General features: G+C 43.8%; 1 protein-coding gene across 1 annotated transcript in view; it reads right to left on the reverse strand.

Annotated features, from left to right (window-relative positions):
- The window catches only part of LOC126262423 (uncharacterized), a 97197-nt gene extending 77576 nt beyond the window's left edge, over window positions 1-19621 (reverse strand). The window contains exon 1 of the mRNA XM_049959058.1: window positions 19398-19621. Within this exon, the coding sequence (XP_049815015.1) occupies window positions 19398-19408 (11 nt within the window). The 5' untranslated portion in view covers window positions 19409-19621. The remainder of the gene's footprint in view (window positions 1-19397) is intronic.
- Window positions 19622-22303: the final 2682 nt, after the last annotated feature.

Below are 22303 nucleotides of genomic sequence, written 5' to 3' on the forward strand. Positions count from 1 at the left end.
GTGTACCACATGTGTGTCATATCCGTTGTTCCTAGCTATTTGTATGATCGTGTTCATTTCTTGTTCATAGTTTCTCTTGCTGAGTGGGATTCTGTTTAATCTATGTAACATGTGTCTTAGCGCTGCAAGTTTCTGGCTTTGGGGGTGGTTGGATGTGGAATGTATTATTGTGTCCGTGGCTGTTGGTTTTCTAAATATGTTAAATGTATGTTTTCCATTTTCTTTTTTAATTGTAATGTCAAGAAAATTTATTTGATTTTCTTTTTCTTTTTCAAGTGTGAATTTTATGTTCTTATGAGCTTTGTTTATTTCTGAATGGAGTTCATCTATTTTTTCACTTGGCTCGTCTACCAGACAAATAATGTCATCCACGTATCTGTACCAATATATGATTTTGAAACGTTCATTTGTGGTTATCTTATCAAATATCTGATTTTCAAGGTGACTGATGAAAATGTTTGCTAGTGTTCCTGATATTGGGGATCCCATGGGCAGTCCATCAGTTTGTAGATAATACTCTTCCTCAAACTGAAAGTAGTTTTGTTCAGTTGTCAGTCTGAGCATATCTGTTATTTCTTTTATTGCGTCTGTGGTGAGGTTGCTGTGGGATGAGAGATTTTGTTCTATGATTTCTATTGTTTCTGTGATAGGGATAGACTCATGTCGAGGCCGGCATCAAATCAGTCATCGGACAAAAGATTGCAGTAACAATAAAAAAGCAGAGGTTATAAGTAATATTAAAGTTCTCTCATACACTAACTAAAGACGAATATTGTGGTCTTCGTACGAGAATATACGGGGAAAAGGTTACAAAAAATATTAACAGGGGCACGCGTATATTGGAAATGAAGTGCTGATACCAAACACAGGTATGCTACATAGTCACAATTTACTCTTAACGTAATTCGATAGTTTAATAACCAAGGGGTGGAAGAAAGGAACGACGACGATGTCTTTAGAAGTAAGAAAGTCAATTGTACGAACGCTTGTATTTTAAATTATTGCTTTCAGTGATGTTATCCTGCTAGGTATTTCTCAGAAGTCCTCACTGTGATAATTGACTTTTTGATCACATTTCCACGCACCGCTACCGCGGCTAGATGCAGCCAAGCAGAGAGATTTCCATACACCCTGTCTCCTCTGTCATTAACATACACCGTTCCTGCATCTCTCCTCGACCTTAAAACTCTCGTCTGGACAACAGAGCAGAAACAGTCGTTCCCATCAGAGCAAACACCGTTCTATCATACACCACCAGCAGCAGCAGGAACCCCCTTCCTATATCAGATAACCAGGTAACAACTCCAGTTCCCAAAGACGGTTGTTGATATATCTAGCAAAACAACAATAATGTAAATGTCGTGTGACTAGGGCCTCCCGTCGGGTAGACCGTTCGCCGGGTGCAAGTCTTTCGATTTGACGCCACTTGGGCAACTTGCGCGTCGATGGGGATGAAATGATGATGATAAGGACAACACAACACCCAGTCCCTGAGCGGAGAAAATCTCCGACCCAGCCGGGAATCGAACCCGGGCCCTTAGGATTGACAGTCTGTCACGCTGACCACTTTTTTTTTAAAACTCATTTTTTTTTCGTTTTCGTTCGTTTTATCTGCTAGTTGCGGACACCGCAAGACACCCGGTGAAGCTCGTCGTGGATCCATTAACTCAGTTTATTTATTACACAGGGCAGCAAAACATCTGACCGAACACGCTGAATTACCGTGCCGCCTTCCACTCAGCTACCGTTGGCGGACACAATAATGTGTTTATGTTTGTTTCCATCAGGAACAGCGTGCTCCACGACTGTATTAATGAGGTCCACGATAGGAGGGATGGCAGCATCGGTCATAAATTTTTAATCTCTTTTCTGTAGATCTATTTCAGCTACTGGGAAGCTATCTTCGGTGTATTATCGTAAGTATAATACCATACGGTACCTCTTGAGATTACAGATAACCAAAATCAATTAAACTACTGCCTATGGAGTGCGACGAGAAAAGCATTATGCTCGGATGGGAACGAGTGTTTCTGTTCTGTTGTCCAGACGAGAGTGTTAAGGACGAGGAGAGTGAAATTGAAGTCCGTTGTCTTTAATGTGGTATTGTATTTACGATAAGTCATCGTGACTTGGATATAATGCACTGAAGATAGCTACACAGTAGCTGAAATCGATCTGCAATAAACAGATTAAAAATTTACGACTGATGCTGCCCCTTCTCATATCGTGGAACAGTGAGTTCTGTCTTTGTTCTGTGCGTACACTCTACCCCATTACAACTATCATCCTTCTTTCCGACCAAGACCCTTCTCATTCTCGAAGTCCGTAGCTGATGAAGTCTACCTAAATTTCTCTGCCTCAGAACTCATTATGTCAGAAAATGTCACGTATAAATTCATTTTGCATCTGCTACTATCGCTATTACTATCAGCAAGAGCAGCTGCTATAGCAACGCTAATATCAATGCTGTTAGTTCTTTGTACGCACTGTTTTTCACGTTGTCATTAGATACATTCAAACTTTGATACAATAATTTTTAATTCTGATACCACCAGTTTATTAATATTAAATTATTAAAATTATTATAATTTTAGAAGTAAGTAGAGCTGAAGAACAAGCTCGGATTGGTGAGTGTGGGGAATGAAAGCAGACCTGTCCCTTTTAAGGGAATCATCTCAGCATTTTACGGAAACCACGGGAAAGCTAAACATGGAGGGCTAGAGGAATTTGAACTGGAATCCTCCAAACGCGAGGCCACCTCACTTAGCGTAGTTCGGGCGAACAAAGAACAAAAATTCATTTCTGTAACGCACATCGTAACTCTAGAAATCTACTGAATAACACTGGTGAAGACAGGAGTTCGTGTTGAAGAAAACAATCCCTCCTTTTCTTAAAAATCATTTGCTCAACCGCGGGAAATTTAAATCGGAATGGTCGCCCGGGAATCGAACCCTGCTCCTTCTCCAGTCCGATACCTCGACTGTCTCGGTGTACTGAGGCTAACTTCACAATTGGTCCATCACTGGCCTGTTCGAAGCATTCACTATTCGCTGTGTATCATCGGATAGCGTGCTGTTTTATTTTGTGTCGCTTCCACAGTGGGAGAGCCACCGCTCTGTGCTACAGCCAGCCTCTCGCCTCACGATGAACACGTCACTTGAGGCTCGTCGGAGCGGCAGTTAGTAATCTTTTTTGTTTGATGCCGAAAGCGAACACCAGGGATGTCCGTGACCATTCAGAGTGTTAATTGCTGGATAGGTGAAGACTAATGCCACATAATAACGGTGGTTATCGAATGAACAGCGTCATTAAACTGTACGCCAATACACTGATTAAACTAGTACTATCGAAACAAGTAATTTCGAGCGTCGGGAAAGCCTTTCGCGCATTATCCTTGTGGTTAAGTAAGTAATTTGTTTTTGTGTAGCGCGCATTAAAGAACGCAACACACTTAAAAGAGAGATGCTTATCTTTAAAGCGATCGTCGGTTTTCTTCACTTCGTACTTTGAAGCAGTGGCTTCGTCCTTCCTCACTGTTGACTTCATTTTATTGTTGTACCATCTGTGCTGTGAAAGTATCTCCAGAACTATTAATAGAGCTCGACACAACATGTTTTATGACAACCAAGAACTGTTCCAGGTGGACACCAGACTCACGCACAACACTGCAATTATTACTGCAACCGCAGTGTTTTATCTCTACATATTTAAGAAAAAAATTGTCACAAGCGGAAAACACAAGATATGTGCTGAACGAAACAAATTATGGAAACCGTGTGGCTGCATGAAATTATTATTCAACATGATGGCGTTGCTTTCCGCTTTCCTCCGAGCCATAATCGGTAAGTAGCGGTCATCCATTGCAGTATTAGCCCTTGCGCGGCCTGAACGAAGCATGTCATCGACGATTCCTGTCTCTCTGTATCTCCTCCATGTCCGAACAACATTGCTTTGGTTCACTCCGAGACACCTGGACACTTCCCTTGTTGAGAGACCTTCCTGGCGCAAAGTAACTATGCGGACGCGATCGAACCGCGGTATTGCCCGTCTAGGCATGGTTGAACTACAGACAACACGAGCCGTGTACCTCCTTCCCGGTGGAATGACTAGAACTTATCGGCTGTTGGCCCCCCCTCCGTCTGATAGGCGCTGCTCATGCATGGTTGTTTACATCTTTGAGCGGGTTTAGTGACATCCATGGTAAAGGGACTGTCTGTGATACAATATCCACAGTCAACGTCTATCTTCAGGAGTTCTGGGAACCGCGGTGCTGCAAAAATTATATATGTAAAAACACACTTTTATCCACAAGCGGTGACCGATTTCGACCCGATGTTGATCATCTTCGGACCATACTCCAGTGGTGACGTGTGGAGACAGTGGCATAAACCAGGAACTGCGAATACCACCCACTGATGTCGACATCAAATCCTTCGGACCTTCTTTAAAATTACGCAGTGGGCAGTTCTCCAAAATATTGTCTGTCCCTCCGTACCATCGTCACAAGCGGCATTTTCACAATAACCCCACTTCTTCAAGACTTTTTTCTCCCTTTCGTATGCGGCTGAGTTTCGGCCATTCGCGAGAGGGAAGATCAAACCCTGGAACTTTCGTCATTCGGGTTTTTGAATTAAGTAGGCGATATGGGGCGTACGTCTATACGAGCGTTCTTTCCACATCTCCGTGATGTCTGTGATTGGAAGCTCAACCAAAAGTGTTTCTCTGACTTTAGGCGTGCTGCTGGTGGATTCCAGAAAGCGCTGCTCAGAAGCGAGCTGTGACGGAACTCTGCATTCTTGTAAACTGCGCCTTTTTATGGTCCTGAGCAGCAACACTGGATATAACAGCAATCATTTAACTGGTGTCAGTCTGACAGTGGCAGTAATGGTCTTCATGATCTCATTCAAGCCTACATCTATTCCGCACAATATTCAGTGCTGCATACTTAAGTCAAATTGCAGCATCACTTAGCTTACCTGCATTTTCTCTCCAGCTATTTCTGACTGCTTTATGAAAGAGATTTACTCTTTGAGCCGAACTTCTTTGACAGGTTCGGGCAGTTCCTAAATGACAATGTCCAGTCGAGTGTGACAGTTAGATATTTTAGCTAAATAGCTGCGGGAAACATCGATCCCATCAAATAACACATGTAACTTCCTGTATGCTCCTTTATTATAGAGATGGAACGCTGTGATGGAAGGCTGTGACCTCTGTTTACCAAAAAGTAGCAAAGTAAAAAGTTAAGCAGCAAGTAATTCTGTTACAAAACAGAGCTTACAGTACGAGGAGAAATTTTTTTCCCTATCACCGGAGGCCGGCCGGAGTGGCCGTGCGTTTCTAGGCGCTACAGTCTGGAACCTCAGAAGTTAAGTCGCATAGTGCTCAGAGCCATTTGAACCATTTGAACCCTATCACCGGATGATTTTAAACGGACACTTGAGATCACGGTAACTGACTACAACGGGCAGGATTCAGCCATTCTAGAAATAATGAGTGAAAAAAGAACTTATACAAACTTTGGAAAAGAAACACATCAGAATGAGTAGGGATCACGAGAAAAAAAATAGAACAACGTGACGTAAAATGATAATGAGGTCTTTGACGATTTCCGTCTGTAAAACTCGTCGCTTGTAGGCTGAATAACACATTTCATGTGATGGTTCAAATGGCTCTGAGCACTATGGGACTCAACTGCTGTGGGCCGGCCGAAGTGGCCGTGCGGTTAAAGGCGCTGCAGTCTGGAACCGCAAGACCGCTACGGTCGCAGGTTCGAATCCTGCCTCGGGCATGGATGTTTGTGATGTCTTAGGTTAGTTAGGTTTAACTAGTTCTAAGTTCTAGGGGACTAATGACCTCAGCAGTTGAGTCCCATAGTGCTCAGAACCATCAACTGCTGTGGTCCTCAGTCCCCTAAAACTTAGAACTACTTAAACCTAACTAACCTAAGGACATCACACACACCCATGTCCGAGGCAGGATTCGAACCTGCGACCGTAGCAGCAGCGCGGTTCCGGACTGGAGCGCCTAGAACCGCACGGCCACCGCGGCCGCCATTTCATGTGATCTGCGTCAACATTGCTCATCATATTTGGGGAGAACACGGTGCGAAAAATGAGAAAATTCAGATCTGAAACCCGAGTATTTTGTGTCAGGTACGACCTGTCATACATTCTGCCAACTTCTTAGCTATGGGAAAGTGTTTGGGTCAAGCCGACTACGGTAAGGATGTTATCAGAGAATAACAGAGACGCATATACTTAAAGAGGGTAAACAGATAATAACAGCTAGTAATCTAGCGCGGGTAGGGATTCACGAATTGCATCAAAAGTAATGCACGAAGGGAAGTGGGAGAATATGATATTTGTCAACGAGTGAGCATGAATCACTTAGCTGCTTTATGTAACAGCAACCAAGCGAAAAACTGTAAGTTCAAGTATTGAGAAGAGTATTGTCTGTTGTGAGATACAAAATAATTTATTACGGTAGCTCCAAAAAAAAATAAAGCATATGCTGAAACCATTCTTGGAGTGAGAAATCTGTCTTGATAAGCCTCGCGTTTTGCTTATTACGTAAAACAGATTTCCCTGTATGCGGTTTCATCATTAGACGCACTGCACACTAATCAGCTTGCTTTCTCTCTAATAAAGAAATCATAAGGTTGAATCAAGGCAGATCTTCTACTCAGAATGTATTTCAAATAGCAATCACGGCCCAAACATTGGAAATTTATGAAGTATCTTTTCTGTTGCATTAAATGCTGTAGACGAGATTTCGTTACTCTTGTTTTAATTTAGTCTGTATTTGACAATTAGTGCAGTCGAAGAGATTATAAATTGAGAAATAAATCCATTAATTCAACGTCTATGGCAATTAACCGCTAACGAGGCAGGAAATGTGTCAATAAGCTAACTACGCGTCTTGTTTTTGTTACTTTTACCTGTGTTGTGTTATGACTCAAACCGTGCGCAATAGGCTGCATGATGCACTACTTCACTCCCGACATCCATGGTGAGGTCCATCTTTGTAACCACGACACCACGCAGCGCGGTACAGATGGGCCCAACAACATGCAGACTGGACCGCTCAGGATTGGAATCACGTTCTCTTTACCGATGAGTGTCGCATATGCCTTCAACCAGACAATCGTCGGAGACCTGTTTGGAAGCAACCTGGTGAGACTGAACGCCTCAGACACATTGTCGAGCGAGTGCGGCGAGGTAGAGGATCCCTGCTGTTTTGGGGTGGCATTATGTGGGGCCGACGTAGGCCGCTGGTGGTCATGGAAGGCGCAGGTAACGGCTGTACGATACGTGAATGCCATCCTCCGACCGATAGTGCAACCATATGGGCAGCATATTGGCGAGGCATTCGTCTTCATAAATGACAATTCGCGCCCCCTTCGTGCACATCTTGTGAATGACTTCCTTCAGGATAACGACATCGCTCGACTAGAGTGGTCAGCATGTTCTCCAGAGATGAACCCTATCGAACATGGCTGTGATAGACTGAAAAGGGATGTTTATGGACGATGTGACCCACCAACCACTCTGAGAGACCCACGCCGATCGCCGTTGAGGAGTGGGACAATCTGGACCAACAGTGCCTTGATGAACTTGTGGATAGTATGCCACGACGAATACAGGCATGCATGAATGCAAGAGGACGTGCTACTGGGTGTAAGTGGTACCGGTGTGTACAGCAATCTGTGTCACCACCTCTGAAGGTCTTGCTGTGTGGTGGTACAACACGTTTTCATGACCAATAAATTTGTTGTACAGTCCGGAACTCTCGGAACGGAGGTGATGCAAAACTTTTTTTGATTTGTGTACCATACTTTATTACTAGAACACACGTGTACCATCATTCTGTTAACGTTGACTCAGAAATGCAGAACTTATGCATTACGAGCCCTGCGCTGCCCCAGGGGCACCATAAAGAGTTGCTGCGACAAAGTGACGCAAAGTGGAGTGGAGAGATGGCCAACTGTTCCCCCGAGAAGTATGGGCTTACCACCAGCAGGAGTGGTGGAGTTCGACTTCTCGGCGTGCCCTTGGCAGCAGGAGACCTCAGATCAACGCCCTGTGGGAATACCAACGGTGTGACCAATCTCTTCTCCCTACTACGACGAAACAGCCGTCTGTAGAAGCATCTTACAGTTTGTTCCCGAGTAGCGTGGGCAGGCGTTTCAAAGAACAACTCAGCTCATAAACAAGAATAGTGGATTTTCTACACAGAAGGGTGACACGCTAGACGACTATTTTCTTCAACAGGAATCGTTTCCAAGTTTCCCTGAACAAGTAGGGCAATGTGATACTTTTTTTTTCCCTGGTACGGAATCTCATTGACATCTTTTTGCACAGCGGACGGTTTAGCCAAAAGGTGAAATAGCTTAGGCGGAATTGAAGTAATACACTTCCTGACCATGCTATGCTGACTTTCATGAACAAGACAAGGGAAAAGACAGTCATATGATATGAAAGAAGCACATGACGGGCAGAAGCAAGCACAAGTGTCGTCATATCAGTGGTTTTCCAATGGGAAAAGACGCCAGCAGACAAGAACGACGACTCCGCGCATACGGTTAAATCGCAGGAAATTTCGAACCAGTCTACTGGAAACAAAATCTGAAGGCCCAACCAATGTGTTATTTGTGCAGTGCAGATGTAAACATGAATTATCTGTTGTCTCCTGTACTTGGTAAAAAGTGCACGTTTGTCTGAGCACTGTGTCCCTTCCAAAATCGAGGGCAGTCCTGTCACGAGGAAGGACACACATTAAATGCGAGCGTAACTAGTTAGTTGCATGTGACTGGACAGATACACTGGTTCGCAGTGAAAATATATTTCGTTTGTGTTCGAGTTTTACATCTACAGAGTGGGTAAAATAAAGCTGACACAGAAAATATTTCATGCGCCTTAAGGGGGCAACCGAACCTACATCATGCATTGCAGATTGTGGATGATGTACGTTGTGTTGCCTACCTTAAGGTGCATGAAATATTTTTCAGGCAATTTTTATTTTGTTTATGTATGATACAAATACTTAGTTGATTTCTATTTTAGAGATATCACCCATATGTGATTTCTGACTCGGGTATGACAAACACAAAGCTCTGGGGCTCGATTCTTAGGCGGTGCTGGAAGTTTTTTCTCTCACATATCGGTTCTTTTACCTCTGCCAATGAGGCCACCTCGAAGTTTAACTAAATATCAGTCAGTGCTTAAGCAGTAGTACTTTTTAGTGTAGTAATACCGTGTTAACAGCGGTTTAGTTTATTTAACAAAAAATATAAGGGGCACTGAGTGTGTGGCCCTGGAGCAGTTTCCAGGTATTTGTATGATTTGTGTATGTTGGGTAGCATTCTGGGCCAGTTATTGATCCCTGAGGCACGTGACAGCTGAGGACTACCTTTTGTGACGCTGAAGGTACACACCGGATGGCCTGTCTCTTGGAGCACCTTCGCTATGCTGGACCAGCTTCCAGATATGTGTATGATTTGTATCTGTATGATTTGTGTATGTTGTAGAGCATGCTGGGAGAGATACTGAGCCCTGAGGAACACTGCAGATGATGCCCACCAATTGTCACATGGGAGCCACATACTGGGTGGCCTGCCCCTTGAAGATGCCACGATATGATGAATTAGATTCCAGATATACAGTTTATGTGTGTTGAGGAGAGAAGGCTGGGCTAAGAATCGAGCCCTACATTGCGCCGAAGCTGATGCCCACGTCTTGTGAGATGGGAGCTACATAAAGTATGATCTCTATATTGTAGTAGCCTCGCTATGCTAGACCAGATTCCAGATATTTTACGGTTTACATATGTTGTGGAGAGCGCTGGTTGGTTGGTTTGTGGGGCTGAAGGTTCGGAGAATGCGCCAAGCATTGTGCTCTAAGGGACATGACAGCTTATTCCCTTCCCTTGCGACATGGTGTTCTGCCTCTTGGAGAATTCTCACTATGCTGAACCAGCTTCCAGATATTTGCATGGTTTATATATGTTGTCGAGAATGCTGGGCCAAGCACTGAGCCCTGGGGGATGGCGCTGCTGGTGCCCACACCTTGTGACATGGGAGCTACCCAGTGGACGGCCAGGCTCTTGTAGCAGCCCCGCGCTGCTGGGCCAGTTGCCCGCAGAGCAGTGGAGCGGCGGCAGTGACGGTGAAGCGCCAGCGCCGTAAAGCTCGGCGGGTGGACGAGTCCGTCTGTAGCGCCAGGCAGTCCACGCGGTGACTCACAGCAAGGATAACCAGTCCCGGCCGGCACGCGACTCCCGGGGCTCTCGTGTGTAGCCTAGCGGGGCGCACACTTGTCGCCATGCTACTAGCGCTGCGACCAATCCCCAACGCCCTAAGCTCCGTATCTACGTCTGTACTTGCTACAAAGTGTGTGGTATTGGGTCCGCGTATGCTGTTATTAGTCTAGCTACATCTTCACTGGCAGTCCGGAGTGGCCGAGCGGTTCTAGGCGCTCAGTCTGGAACCGCGCGACAGCTACGGTCGCAGGTTCGACTCCTGCCTGGGGCATGGGTGTGTGTGTCGTCCTTAGGTTAGTTAGTTCTAGGGGACTGATGACCTCAGATGTTAAGTCCCATAGTGCTCAGAGCCATTTGAACCATTTTACATCTTCACTATCTCTATGGAAATGATATGTAGGGAGATGAGATATATTCGCAGACACCATCCCCAAACCCGGTGTTTGGTATCTAGTAAGCAGGTTTCTACAAGGTCTTCCATTACATTCCTTCGCCAGTCATACAAATCTGCGGCCTTTTGCTTCGCCCTGTCTCTAAACTCTCCCTGTCCCCTGTTAGCTGACATCTGCGTGATTGCTCTGCAACTCGTACTTAAATGTTTGGCGTAGTGCTTTTTCAGTTGTACAAGTTTATTAATATATAGACCTTACACTGCGTTGTGATCATCGGACCCCCTGCAGTGCGTTAATTGTTTCTTCTCTGTGTCTAACAATCTTCCCGCAAAAACATCACATCATTCACTATCTGATGTTTTTTTCCAAGGTCGTAGCTGCACCGCGAAGTAGACTACGCCTGTCTGTATAGACTAACCGTTTTGCGTCCATACTTCAACACCTGACCTGCTCTTTCCGCATGTACTTGGAGGTACTAACCAACCTGAAAACGTACTACTACTAATAGCTATAATTATTAATCTGAAAATGAAGTAAATACTGATGTAATGTTTTCCAGTACACTGTCCTCAATCACCAATAAAAATATCTTCACTTTACCTGTAACACCCTGTATACAGGGTGTTACAAAAACGCACGGCTAAACTTTCAGGAAACATTCCTCACACACAAATAAAGAAAATATGTTATGTGGACGTGTCCGGAAACGCTTAATTTCCATGTTAGAGCTCATTTTAGTTTCGTCAGTATGTTCTTCCACCTACGCTCAATGGAGCACGTTATCATGATTTCATACGGGATACTCTACCTGTGCTGCTAGAACATGTGCCTTTACAAGTACGACACAACATGTGGTTCATGCACGATGGAGCTCCTGCGCATTGCAGTCGAAGTGTTCGTACGCTTCTCAACAACAGATTCGGTGACCGATGGATTGGTAGAGGCGGACCAATTCCATGGCCTCCACGTTCTCCTGACCTCAACCCTCTTGATTTCATTTATGGGGGCATTTGAAAGCTCTTGTCTACGCAACCCCGGTACCAAATGTAGAGACTCTTCGTGCTCGTATTGTGGACGGCTGTGATACAATACGCCATTCTCCAGGGCTGCATCAGCGCATCAGGGATTCCATGCGACGGAGGGTGGATGCATGTGTCCTCGCTAACGGAGGACATTTTTAACATTTCCTGTAACAAAGTGTTTGAAGTCACGCTGGTACGTTCTGTTGCTGTGTGTTTCCATTCCATGATTAATGTGATTTGAAGAGAAGTAATAAAATCAACTCTAACATGGAAAGTAAGCGTTTCGGAACACGTGTCCACATAACATACTTTCTTCCTTTGTGTGTGAGGAATGTTTCCTAAAAGTTTGGCCCTACCTTATTGTAACACCCTGTATATTTGTATGAATGTTTCTTTGTTTGTCTTGTATGTCCTCCTGTAGCTTGCAACCAACAACGACGGATGTTTGCTGAGCTGTTGTGCCCACGCCCTTGAATGTTTCTAATAGGTGACGCACAAGTCGTTTCAGCGTACAACGTATATACACATAAAATAAAGTCGCTGTCCTGTTTTTCTGTATGTACGTTGTTGGCAAATCTAAGGAACTTGGTTCAAATGGCTCTGAGTACTATGGGACTTACCATCTCAGGTCATCAGTCCCCTAGAACTTAGAACTACTTAAACCTAACTAACCTAAGGACATCACACACATCCATGCCCGAGGCAGGATTCGAACCTGCGACCGTAGCGGTCGCGCGGTTCCAGACTGTAGTGCCTAGAACCGCTCGGCCACACCGGCCGGCAAATCGCTCTAAGGAACTACTACATGGATTTTGATATGGTTTCATTAATATCTCCAAAGGGATATGAAAATCACACAGTTGAGAAATACTGCAGTAAGGATTGCGCAAGTATTTTGTAAGCGATCGCACATATGTTGGAAACCAAACAGAAGTTTCCCGTCATTCTACCAATACTTGCTCACAGACTTGACCATTTCCCTCAACACCATCACATATTGTTTTCGTCAGACATTTTTGGGACATGACTGATTCGAAAACTAATAAATCCTCTAGTACGTTCGGATAGCACATTTTTACTTCTCGTGATGCGCACAGCTGCTCGTTCTTTTTTTTTTTTTTAAGTATTTGCCAGTATTGGGGCCAGTTCAGTATTTTGTCGAGATCTGACTGATATTACTACAGTTTATAGGACAGGGCTCAGTGTGGTAAATGATGGTGTTATCGGCTAAAAGTTCGAGGTTACTGCCGTCTATAGCCGGCCACTGTGGCCGTGCGGTTCTAGGCGCTTCAGTCCGGAAACGTGCTGCTGCTACGGTCGCAGGTTCGAATCCATTATCGGGCATGGGTGTGTGTGATGTCCTTAGGTTAGTTAGGTTTAAGTAGTTCTAAGTTCTAGGGGACTGATGACCTGAGATGTTAAGTCCCATAGTGCTCAGAGCTATTTGAACTGGCGTCTATACTATAAGAATACACATTTACACTATTTTTAATGACGGAGGAGGATGCCGAGCCGGTCCCACATAATCAACTGTTCGATTTTTCTCTAAAAATGTCATTCAGCATGGATTACAAATGCCCACATGGAATAGTTTTATGTTAGTGTATGGATATCTATGTTACTATTGAGACAGTATGACGAGAAAGAATTGAGAAATGTCCTAGTCGAAAATAATATCTCAATAGTCGATAAAGCGATTTAAGATAACAATGAAAATGGAACATGGTGTAATTCATTCCGATAGCGTAAGGAATTACCTGTTCATGTTTGTTATCATTTCAATAGCGCTATGACTCGGTCGCAGAATTTATGTGGTTTTTTTTAGGGGGGGGGGCGTGTCTCTGTCAGATACAGAACTGTTAATAATTTGTAACTGGGCTCCCCGCTTAGCGTGATTTACATGTATATGCAACAAATTGGTAGGAAAAAAATAAGAAAAATACATTTGTGCAATTCCTCTCAAGATATATTGTGACAGGCACAACTGGCGTAAACAAATTTGCTAGGAAACCATGGTTCTTTGCTTCACAAGAATGCAAATATTGTAAATACAAGGGGCACAAGTGATTTAGTTTCAGGATTTTCTGCAGAATAATGTTCATTTTACTGTCAAGATGGTGTCTATAAACGCTGAACTCACTTCGTTCATAAATACAGTGCGGTTTAGAAATCTGTGTCACATAACACCCATCTGTGTATGGCCACCACACATTCTGGGTCCCCCACCTGAGAGTCGCCATGCGTATTTTCTCAGTTGTTTCGGCAGATATTAGCAGCTTCGTTTTTGCAACGTGTAGCTGGAGTCAGCCCAAACAAATACTACCTATTGCATGTTCCATGTGTCGTCCAGTGTCAACTAAAAGCGTCTGTTTATTTCCATTTACAAAGAAAACTAATTTTTAAGAGGAATTTTACGTGCGCATCCGATACAGTAACGCCAGATTAGTCTAATGCCATATTCGGTTTGGAGATATGTTGTTAACAAGATAGTAAAAGGCAAGGTCTCCAGCAGAGACAGAGCAGTGCTGCTCCATTGCGGTAGAAGACAGCACCGGCCAGCGTCACACGCAAGGCAGGGCAACGAAGACGTGTCTAACAAAGATTAGCAGGTATCTAAACCGGATATCGCGCTAGATTAATGTGGGACCGTTCTCTTGAACAGCCACGTAAAATTCCGTATGAAAAACTGTTTTTCTTGTAACGGGAAGCAAATCGACATTTTTCGTTGATCCTGGGCGGCACTTGAAGTGTTAAAGGACGACTTCTGTTCAGATAACTTTGGACTCGTTTGTAGTAACCACAGCTTTTCAGAACTTTATTAAGGGGATACGGAATCACCTATCCCCGCAATGTTAATATATGCCTACTATAGGGAACATTTTCTCACAAACTACTGGAGACAGAGAGGTAAAAATTTTACTGTATGTGCATTCATATGTTACAACAATACTGAAACAACAGTTTATTGTCAAAGTATTTTCTTACAGAGATATTGTACATTTATTTTTAAGAAAATTTTTTCCATCGCTTTTTACTAGACTATCACCCCTAAGTCTTTTGTAAATCAAGTAATTAAAAAATCGTTGTTTCAGTATGTAATAGGGACCTATGTCACTACGTCATAAAAATTTCAGACTTCTAGGTTGACCAGTACCTGAGATAATGTTCCTAGATGAAGTAAAAAGTAAACTTACGGGAAACGGAGAAAGAAGATTAAAACATTCCTGGTCCGTAGCTAATACCCCCTTCACAGTCTTCATAATCATCTTCAAGTCTTCTTTTGGCACCCCTCTGCACCTGTCTTGCTTTTTTCACTAATGTCTTGATTATATTATCAGCATGCCTTAGTCTGTGCTGATCTAAAAAGAACATAGCACGTACCGTACGGGAACCAACACACATACCCAACTTTTGAAGGACCTGGCATTTAGTTATATTTCCAAGATTGAAGGTTGCCACAGCATCATACACACCAAAATGTAGTGTATTAATTCCGACAAACACTGTTTTTGGGAGACGATGCCATATCACACTATTCAAGCACTCGTTGGGGTTCTGCGTTTTTCCGTGAAGACATTTCATCAGAAGACTTCTGTCAGCCAGATCTCTGTAAATGGGCTTTATTTCTGCCATGATGGCTGATGGTAGACTGTGGTGGTGAATGTATTTCTCTCCTGTTGTTAGTCCCCTATTGTATTTACACCAGCTGTTTTCACCTTTCGGGCACAAACCATGTTGTGGATGCTCATCCGTGGATGCGGTGTGGAGATATAAAGCCCATATAGCTCTCCTCATTTCTTCAAGATTGCCTGTATTTTGCCTGATTGCAAGGCCATAGCAGTTCTGAATGTGGTCTATTATGGAATCAGTCAATCTTCCTCTGCCATCCAAGGTTTTCCCATCATCTAGTTTTTTCCCTTTCATAACTGATTTTAACCTTCTCAGCCTGGCACCCATTCTCTTCTGCACATGTCCTATACATTCAAGTTTGCTTATATTTACACTGTTCCCATATGGTTTGCTTTCCAAAACTTCTTTGAATGCTTTAGAGTCACCATCTCCCAGATATTTGACATAGCGAACATTATACCACTGTGAAGAGCGATGAAAAATTTTCTTCACCCCAGCAACCTCCATGCCACCACTACTACCATAATAATTAGCAATACAGTCATCACTGTGTTCATTTTTCAGCCTGCCTGTGCACCTACAGTATTTAGACATTATTGCAACATCAATAACCTTGCCAGTATCAACACTAGTTGCTGTTACAACACCATTGTTGGAGGTGTGGCCCCTTTTCTGCCACGTGCCATCAAACGCCACTGTGAGGTCACGACTGCCGTCATTTTCTTCCACTGCTTCTTCCACAGCAACCTGCATTGACTTCTGTGCTACATCTTCAACTGCAGATCCTAGTACATAATTGTAAGCTTCAAACTTTGAAGGTGCACTTGGAAGATTTAGAACACCACATAGCATATCACCAGCTGCTTTGCCCTTACCAATTGCTCGCAATCCATAAACTAACCTAATATTTACACTATAAAGTTCAGTTTTCTTGTATCCATTATTTACAGTTACTGAAACCGAACTTGGAAACTTACAGCTGTATTTACAAACACTGCATATTAAATTAAACTGGGCAGCCAGGCCAACATGGGATTCTACTTTCAGAGAAACGTTTCCATGACATTTTTTGCAGCACAAACTGTTTTCAGGAGCTTCACACAATATATTCGTATCAATGAGTTCAAAAACTTCATTCCCTCTATCAAGTAAATTATATTTCTCTTCCAAATCTCTTAGTTTTTTATGAGAAGCACTGTTTTCATTTGGTGTAAGTTCGTTCGGCAAATCAGTAATAAGTGGATTCACATTTTCCAACTGTGATGATGATGAACTGCTTTGCTTTGCTAATGAATCATTATTTCTTTTCTTTTGCCAGTTCACACGCTTTTTAAATACTTTTGCTTTAGCTGTAGGCATTTTCACTGCGAAAAATGAAGCACTAAATACGAAATAACTCAACAACAACTACTTTCTTATATCACACTGTTTACAAAACAGTCCCGCCACAAAGTCAAAGAGTAACTTGAGGAAACCAGAGAGAAACATTTTCGGGCAACTAGTGTATAAATAGTCGCTGGAAACCGGGATATTTGAATTCATGTCACTTTAAAGGTACTGCCAAAAAGTTCATGGTCAGCCACGAGAGACGTGTATAACTAAAGCGCAATACCCGATCTCACAAATATATAAAAATAAAATAGTTATAATTGTAGTAGAGCTATGTATGATACGTCATTTTAAAGAGGAAACATGGCAGAATATAATACGCCAATAAAAAAAATTCGATTTTTTAACCCAAAATCCGATTCCGTATCCCCTTAATGAAGGAGATAGAGGACTCAGCTACATTTTTTGTCTATTTGTGTTTTTAGATCTGCCAAAGAATTTTGGAGTAAAAATATATATCGAATACAGGGATTTTTGCGCTGGAGTCGCGGCTGTGTGAATAGCTCGCCACCGGCAAGTTTACGCCACTGTCAATGAACTGCGCGTGCTAATATATGTTACCGGTCTGTTATGCACGACCTTCTACAAGAGCCTCCCAAAAACCACTGTCAGGTAGGAGCACGGCCGGTAACTAGCTAAGGCACGTGTCCGAGCTGCTGCGACAGTCGCGTTCTCCAGAGACGCGGGATGTAAACACACGGCGATATTTGTGGGGGGACCAACCAGGCCGTGCTCGCCACATAGGACGAGAGGAGAGGAGAAGACCGACCCAGTCCCGCGTGGCCCGCCTTCAAGGCACTCCGGTCTGCCCGCCTCGAGGCCGGCTGCGGGCTTTTAAACGCGAGCCAGCAACGCCCCTTCACTGCCACGGACCGCCAGAGGCACTGCACCCGCTGCGCCCGACCCCCAAACCCAGCGGCTCGACAATGTGCAGCGTTCGCCACGAACACCAAGTCTTAAAACCTCACTGCCTGTAGGCAGTCTGTCGCGACCACGCATTAAGTGAATACATGTGCATCTGCAGTCAGCAAGACGATATTTTGTGAACCACCTGTCACTTCCCCTTTTGCTGGTCCCTGTTGCGAACGGTGGGTGAGATTCACAAGAAGATGCACAAGAGATTCACAAGAAGACATTTCATGCAATATTTCCATACGTTTTCATTACGTTGTCTTCAGTTTCTTCATCTTGATGTTGCAGCTGGGCACTCACTATTGCAACATTTTTACATAAGTACTGTAACTACGAAACACACGGTCACTGGGCATTGTTATGACATATGAATCTGATACGTTTTACCACAATTTCCAACTGTTTACACACGAGCTAGTGTTGTCATTTCCTTGCACAATATCTGGACAATTACCCCAGTTGCCTTTATCGGTGGCGAGACTCCAACCAAAACCGTCAACGGAACACGCCACACGCCGTCAAAGAATAAAAAAAATAGTCTCACAAAAAATTTAAGACCAATCAAAAATTGACGCAATCGTAAAAAAAAACCTTATCAGTATTAACAGCCACTTACCTACGAGTATACAGAGAGGCAACATTGGTATCTTTTCCGATGTGATTAAATAAAATTGGGGGGGAATCACACTTGGGAGGAAAATGACAACACTAAATCCGTTGCTAGCTCAGAAACTTGTAAAGCACCAATTTCGTCGACTTACTCTGAAATGTAAGCTATTCGCTGGCAGGCAAAGATTAACGCACGACACTATCGGTGGCAGTATTAATTCTTACAATGCTTCTTGAAAGAAGACGAATTTGCCCGTCGAGACAACATTATAGACAGAAAATAGCACCTCAGACAAATTACAGAACGCCACAGTGGTATAGATCACGTAAATATCAGACCAAAAATTGACAAGTAGCGCAGGAAGAGTATGAAACATCTAAATGTGTAGGGGGCAGATGTGTTGGGTAAGTCACGGTTAAGTACGTAGTAAAAGTAACTACACTTTCTTAAAGCGGGTTAGTCTACAATCTATATTCTATAGTCGATCCTATTTCAACGCTCGCTTGCTCGTCCTGAACGGGAAAGTCCGTAAACAGCTACGAAAACTTGGCAACGTGTATGTGCTGTAAGACGAAACTCTACTGTATAAGTCTGCACTAACATTTCACAACAAATATACAGCTGTGATGGTACATGACAGTTGGCCAAAGTTTCTTCTCTGTTTCTCCAACTGCGCAATACTGTTGCACTTATGGCCGGCGCACCATCAAGATGGTACGAAATGTGACTTTTCTCCGAAATAATTTCTTCCACTGTAGTGTTGTTATCAGGACAGGGCAACAAGTGGCATAATTTACGAACGCACTTGGAATGAACTGATCTTTAAGATACATTCTGTATGTTTTTATAGACGCGCTACCCTTGCAGGAGTTGAAGAGAGCGCTTAGTTTCGATGGCGTCATGTTCCTCGAACACCGATAAGGCAATTATCGCCCCCGTCCACTCCCGGCTTTGACGGCATAATCGCTGCACCTCTGAACTCGTTCGGGTTCTGTTTACGGCACAGTACACGCCACCCAATGACGTCACATCCCTCGACTGGTGTCGTCTTTTGATAAGCATCAGTCACCGTAATGGTTTGAGGCAACCGCGGCGCGAGGAATGCTACCGATCGGGGCGGAGTGTTTACGTCGGCACTGGCGGGCAGGTTAAGTGGAAAGTGAAAGCGCTCCGGTCGGTACTCACAGGATGACCATCTTAGCTGAGGTGGAACCCGCTGTGTGTACGCGTCGGTCCCGGCGGCGCGGCGCGTCGGCGTCGCTCGCGGCTCCCCCTGCTGCTGCTGCTCCTCCTCCTCACGCACGCAGCACGCGCTCTGCCGCTCGCAGCTCACGCACTCTGTCTTGCACGCACGCACGCACGCACGCAGTGCCGCCGCCGTGTCGCCGCCGTGTCAACTGCGCCGCTCTGCGCGTCGCTCGCTACTGCGCGCTGCCGGCGCGCGCGGGGACATCCCCGCGACCTCGGGCCACGCCCCCTAGCCAATCGGCGGCCTGCGTCGAGGGCGCACTCCCCTCCCTGCTAGCCGGTGGCGCCGCCCGCCGCCGCCAGGGTGGCGCCCCTGCCTTCCGCCCAGCTGCCCGCGTCTACTGGCTGCCCTGTGTGCAAATCGACAGCTGCCTTTCGCTTCGCCTGGTGGGCCAGCCAGTAGCAGCCAACATTATTTCGCCACTTCCATTAGCATACATCATCATTATCAGTTTGTACAGTGTCTCCGAGAAGGCGTCGTACACCTAGGACAAAGCGGTATACTGAACAAAGGCGGCAGCAAGGGCGGGGGGGGGGGGGAGGGGGCGGGGACACTGGTTCGTAGGCTAGATGCAAGGTGAAAACGCGCCAGTGGTCAACGAATCACCACCGGCACTCTTTTCTTTAAAAAAAAATCTTAAATTTTATTGAATTGATGGCTTTATGCACAACTAATTTGAATCATACTGAACGAAAAGAAAGCAAGAAATATGTTCTGGATAATTCAAAGGACCGGGAAGAAATCACAAACGTTCCACAAGCTTCAATTTTGGGTCCAATCTTGTTCCATATACAGGGTGATTCAGCTCCCCATACCACTGTTGTTTTATGCAACCCACAATGTTATACAAGCCCTTCATAACCCACGTGTGAGATTTCCGTATTCTCTTGCTCTCTACGCACAAGCTAGTCGCCCTACAGAATAAAATGAGCACAATCTAGTAACATCACTTCACATTCAACCAGAATGATACTTCCTATTTCCATATGCAATTCTACAATCAATTCCTAACAAGTTAGGAGGTGTTATTCAATGATACCCACTATGCACAGGGTTAACTATGAACAATACATGATTAAAAATTCAGTTCACAATTAGGAAATTAAATATAGTTAATTTCTGTACTGGGATATGTTCCCTGTGGAGGCCACTGTTTTCGAGACAAACGTGCAAAAGTTAACTTTAAGCGCACTTCCACCACACACTCATCTCCAACCAGTTACGATTTCGGGTATGTTGTTAATGGCACTCCGTCCTGCCACTGTACAAAAATTTCCGACTACACCAGAGAGCCCCGATATTCGATCTTTTTTGGTGTCTGTTGACTGGGCTAATTCATTAACATTATTAATTTAAGCATGCACGTGAGAGTAATGGAAGAAAAAACGAATTCTGTCTTATGCTGAAACTTATTATTTTGCTTCGATCCAAAGTTAGCCCTACAAGCACAGCAGTTTCGCAGCCAGGACGCCTGACGAATAAAACGATGTAATTGTTTACTTTATGTTGTTAACGTTAATGAAACTGTTATTTAATATTTACGTAAATGCCAATTTTACAATTGTAAGTGCTAGACTAAGCCGGTGGCGTAATAAGGCCAGTCAATGAAGACCAAAAAAGTTCGAATGTGGGAAATATTTCGTGCAGTCGCAAATACTTGTTCAGTGGTAGGAGGGAGTGCCATGGACATCACACTAGAAATCTTTACCAGCAGGGTGGGGGTGCCTTTGAAAGTCACTTTTGCATGTTCTTCTTTAATAACTCGAAAACTACGAGTTCTAGCGAAAACCTACCCCAGAACAAAATATAACTACCTGAAATTTCCTACAAAAAGATCCTGTTCATTTCTCTGTTGGTCTAATAGTTCGCGTGTAAAGAGCGACAGAGTATGAAAATCTCACGTGTGGTTTATGGAGGGCAGCTATAACATTGCTGGTTGCATAAAGCGACAGCGGTAGGGGCAGCTCAACCGCTCTGTATATGTCAACCACGTCACTCAAAATTCATCAAGGAGACTGGTGCTTTTGCAGATGATACTAGTTTCACAATAAATCCTAGTAGAGGGAAGTGGTTCTGCCTACTACAGTTACAACTCTTGTTTTAACTGCTAGTGTTGGAAAAAAACGACTCCAACTACTGGTATGTTTTCCATATTTCTACTCAATAACGCCTTAGGGAATAATTTTCTGGGCTAACTCGTCTCTTAGAAAGTCAGTCTTGATTGTACAAAAGCGAGCAGATGATCATCCGCGTTCGTCATATACGCATCTCTTCCTGTAGTTAGGTATTTTAACTGCACCGTCACACTACATATATTCGCAAATGAAATTCGTCGTAAATAATCCATCATAATTTTAGAAGAATAGTAATATCCATATCTACAACACTAGAGGGAAAAATGACATTTATTACCCATTACTGAAGTTCTCAGTGGCTCAGAAAGCAGTTCCACACACAGGAAAAAAATTTTTGATACAAAATCTCTGACAGGTAGGAAATCAAATTCCAAAATAACATAAAATCATTTCTCCTGGGCAGCTCCTATTCCAGGGACGAATTTTTATTTAAAAACTGGTAGACCGTAAAATTGCTGTTTTTAGGTGTAGTTGCATGAGTAGGATTAAAATATATTATGTTCGTTAATGGTAACACTAATCTTGTATAGGTATCCTGTAAACTAATTAGTTCAACATGACTTCGATAAAAGAATCGTTCAGAGGATCTATGGAAAAAGTAAACTCGTACCTACCTTTCCTCCTCCTGGAATTTCTGGTAGAATTTTTATTGATTTCAGAATTCTCGCTTATTTCTAGAAGTGCTGTTTTCTGATTCTACTCAACTG

Source organism: Schistocerca nitens, chromosome 6, assembly GCF_023898315.1.
Source record: "Schistocerca nitens isolate TAMUIC-IGC-003100 chromosome 6, iqSchNite1.1, whole genome shotgun sequence".
In the NCBI taxonomy this organism is placed as follows: domain Eukaryota; kingdom Metazoa; phylum Arthropoda; class Insecta; order Orthoptera; family Acrididae; genus Schistocerca; species Schistocerca nitens.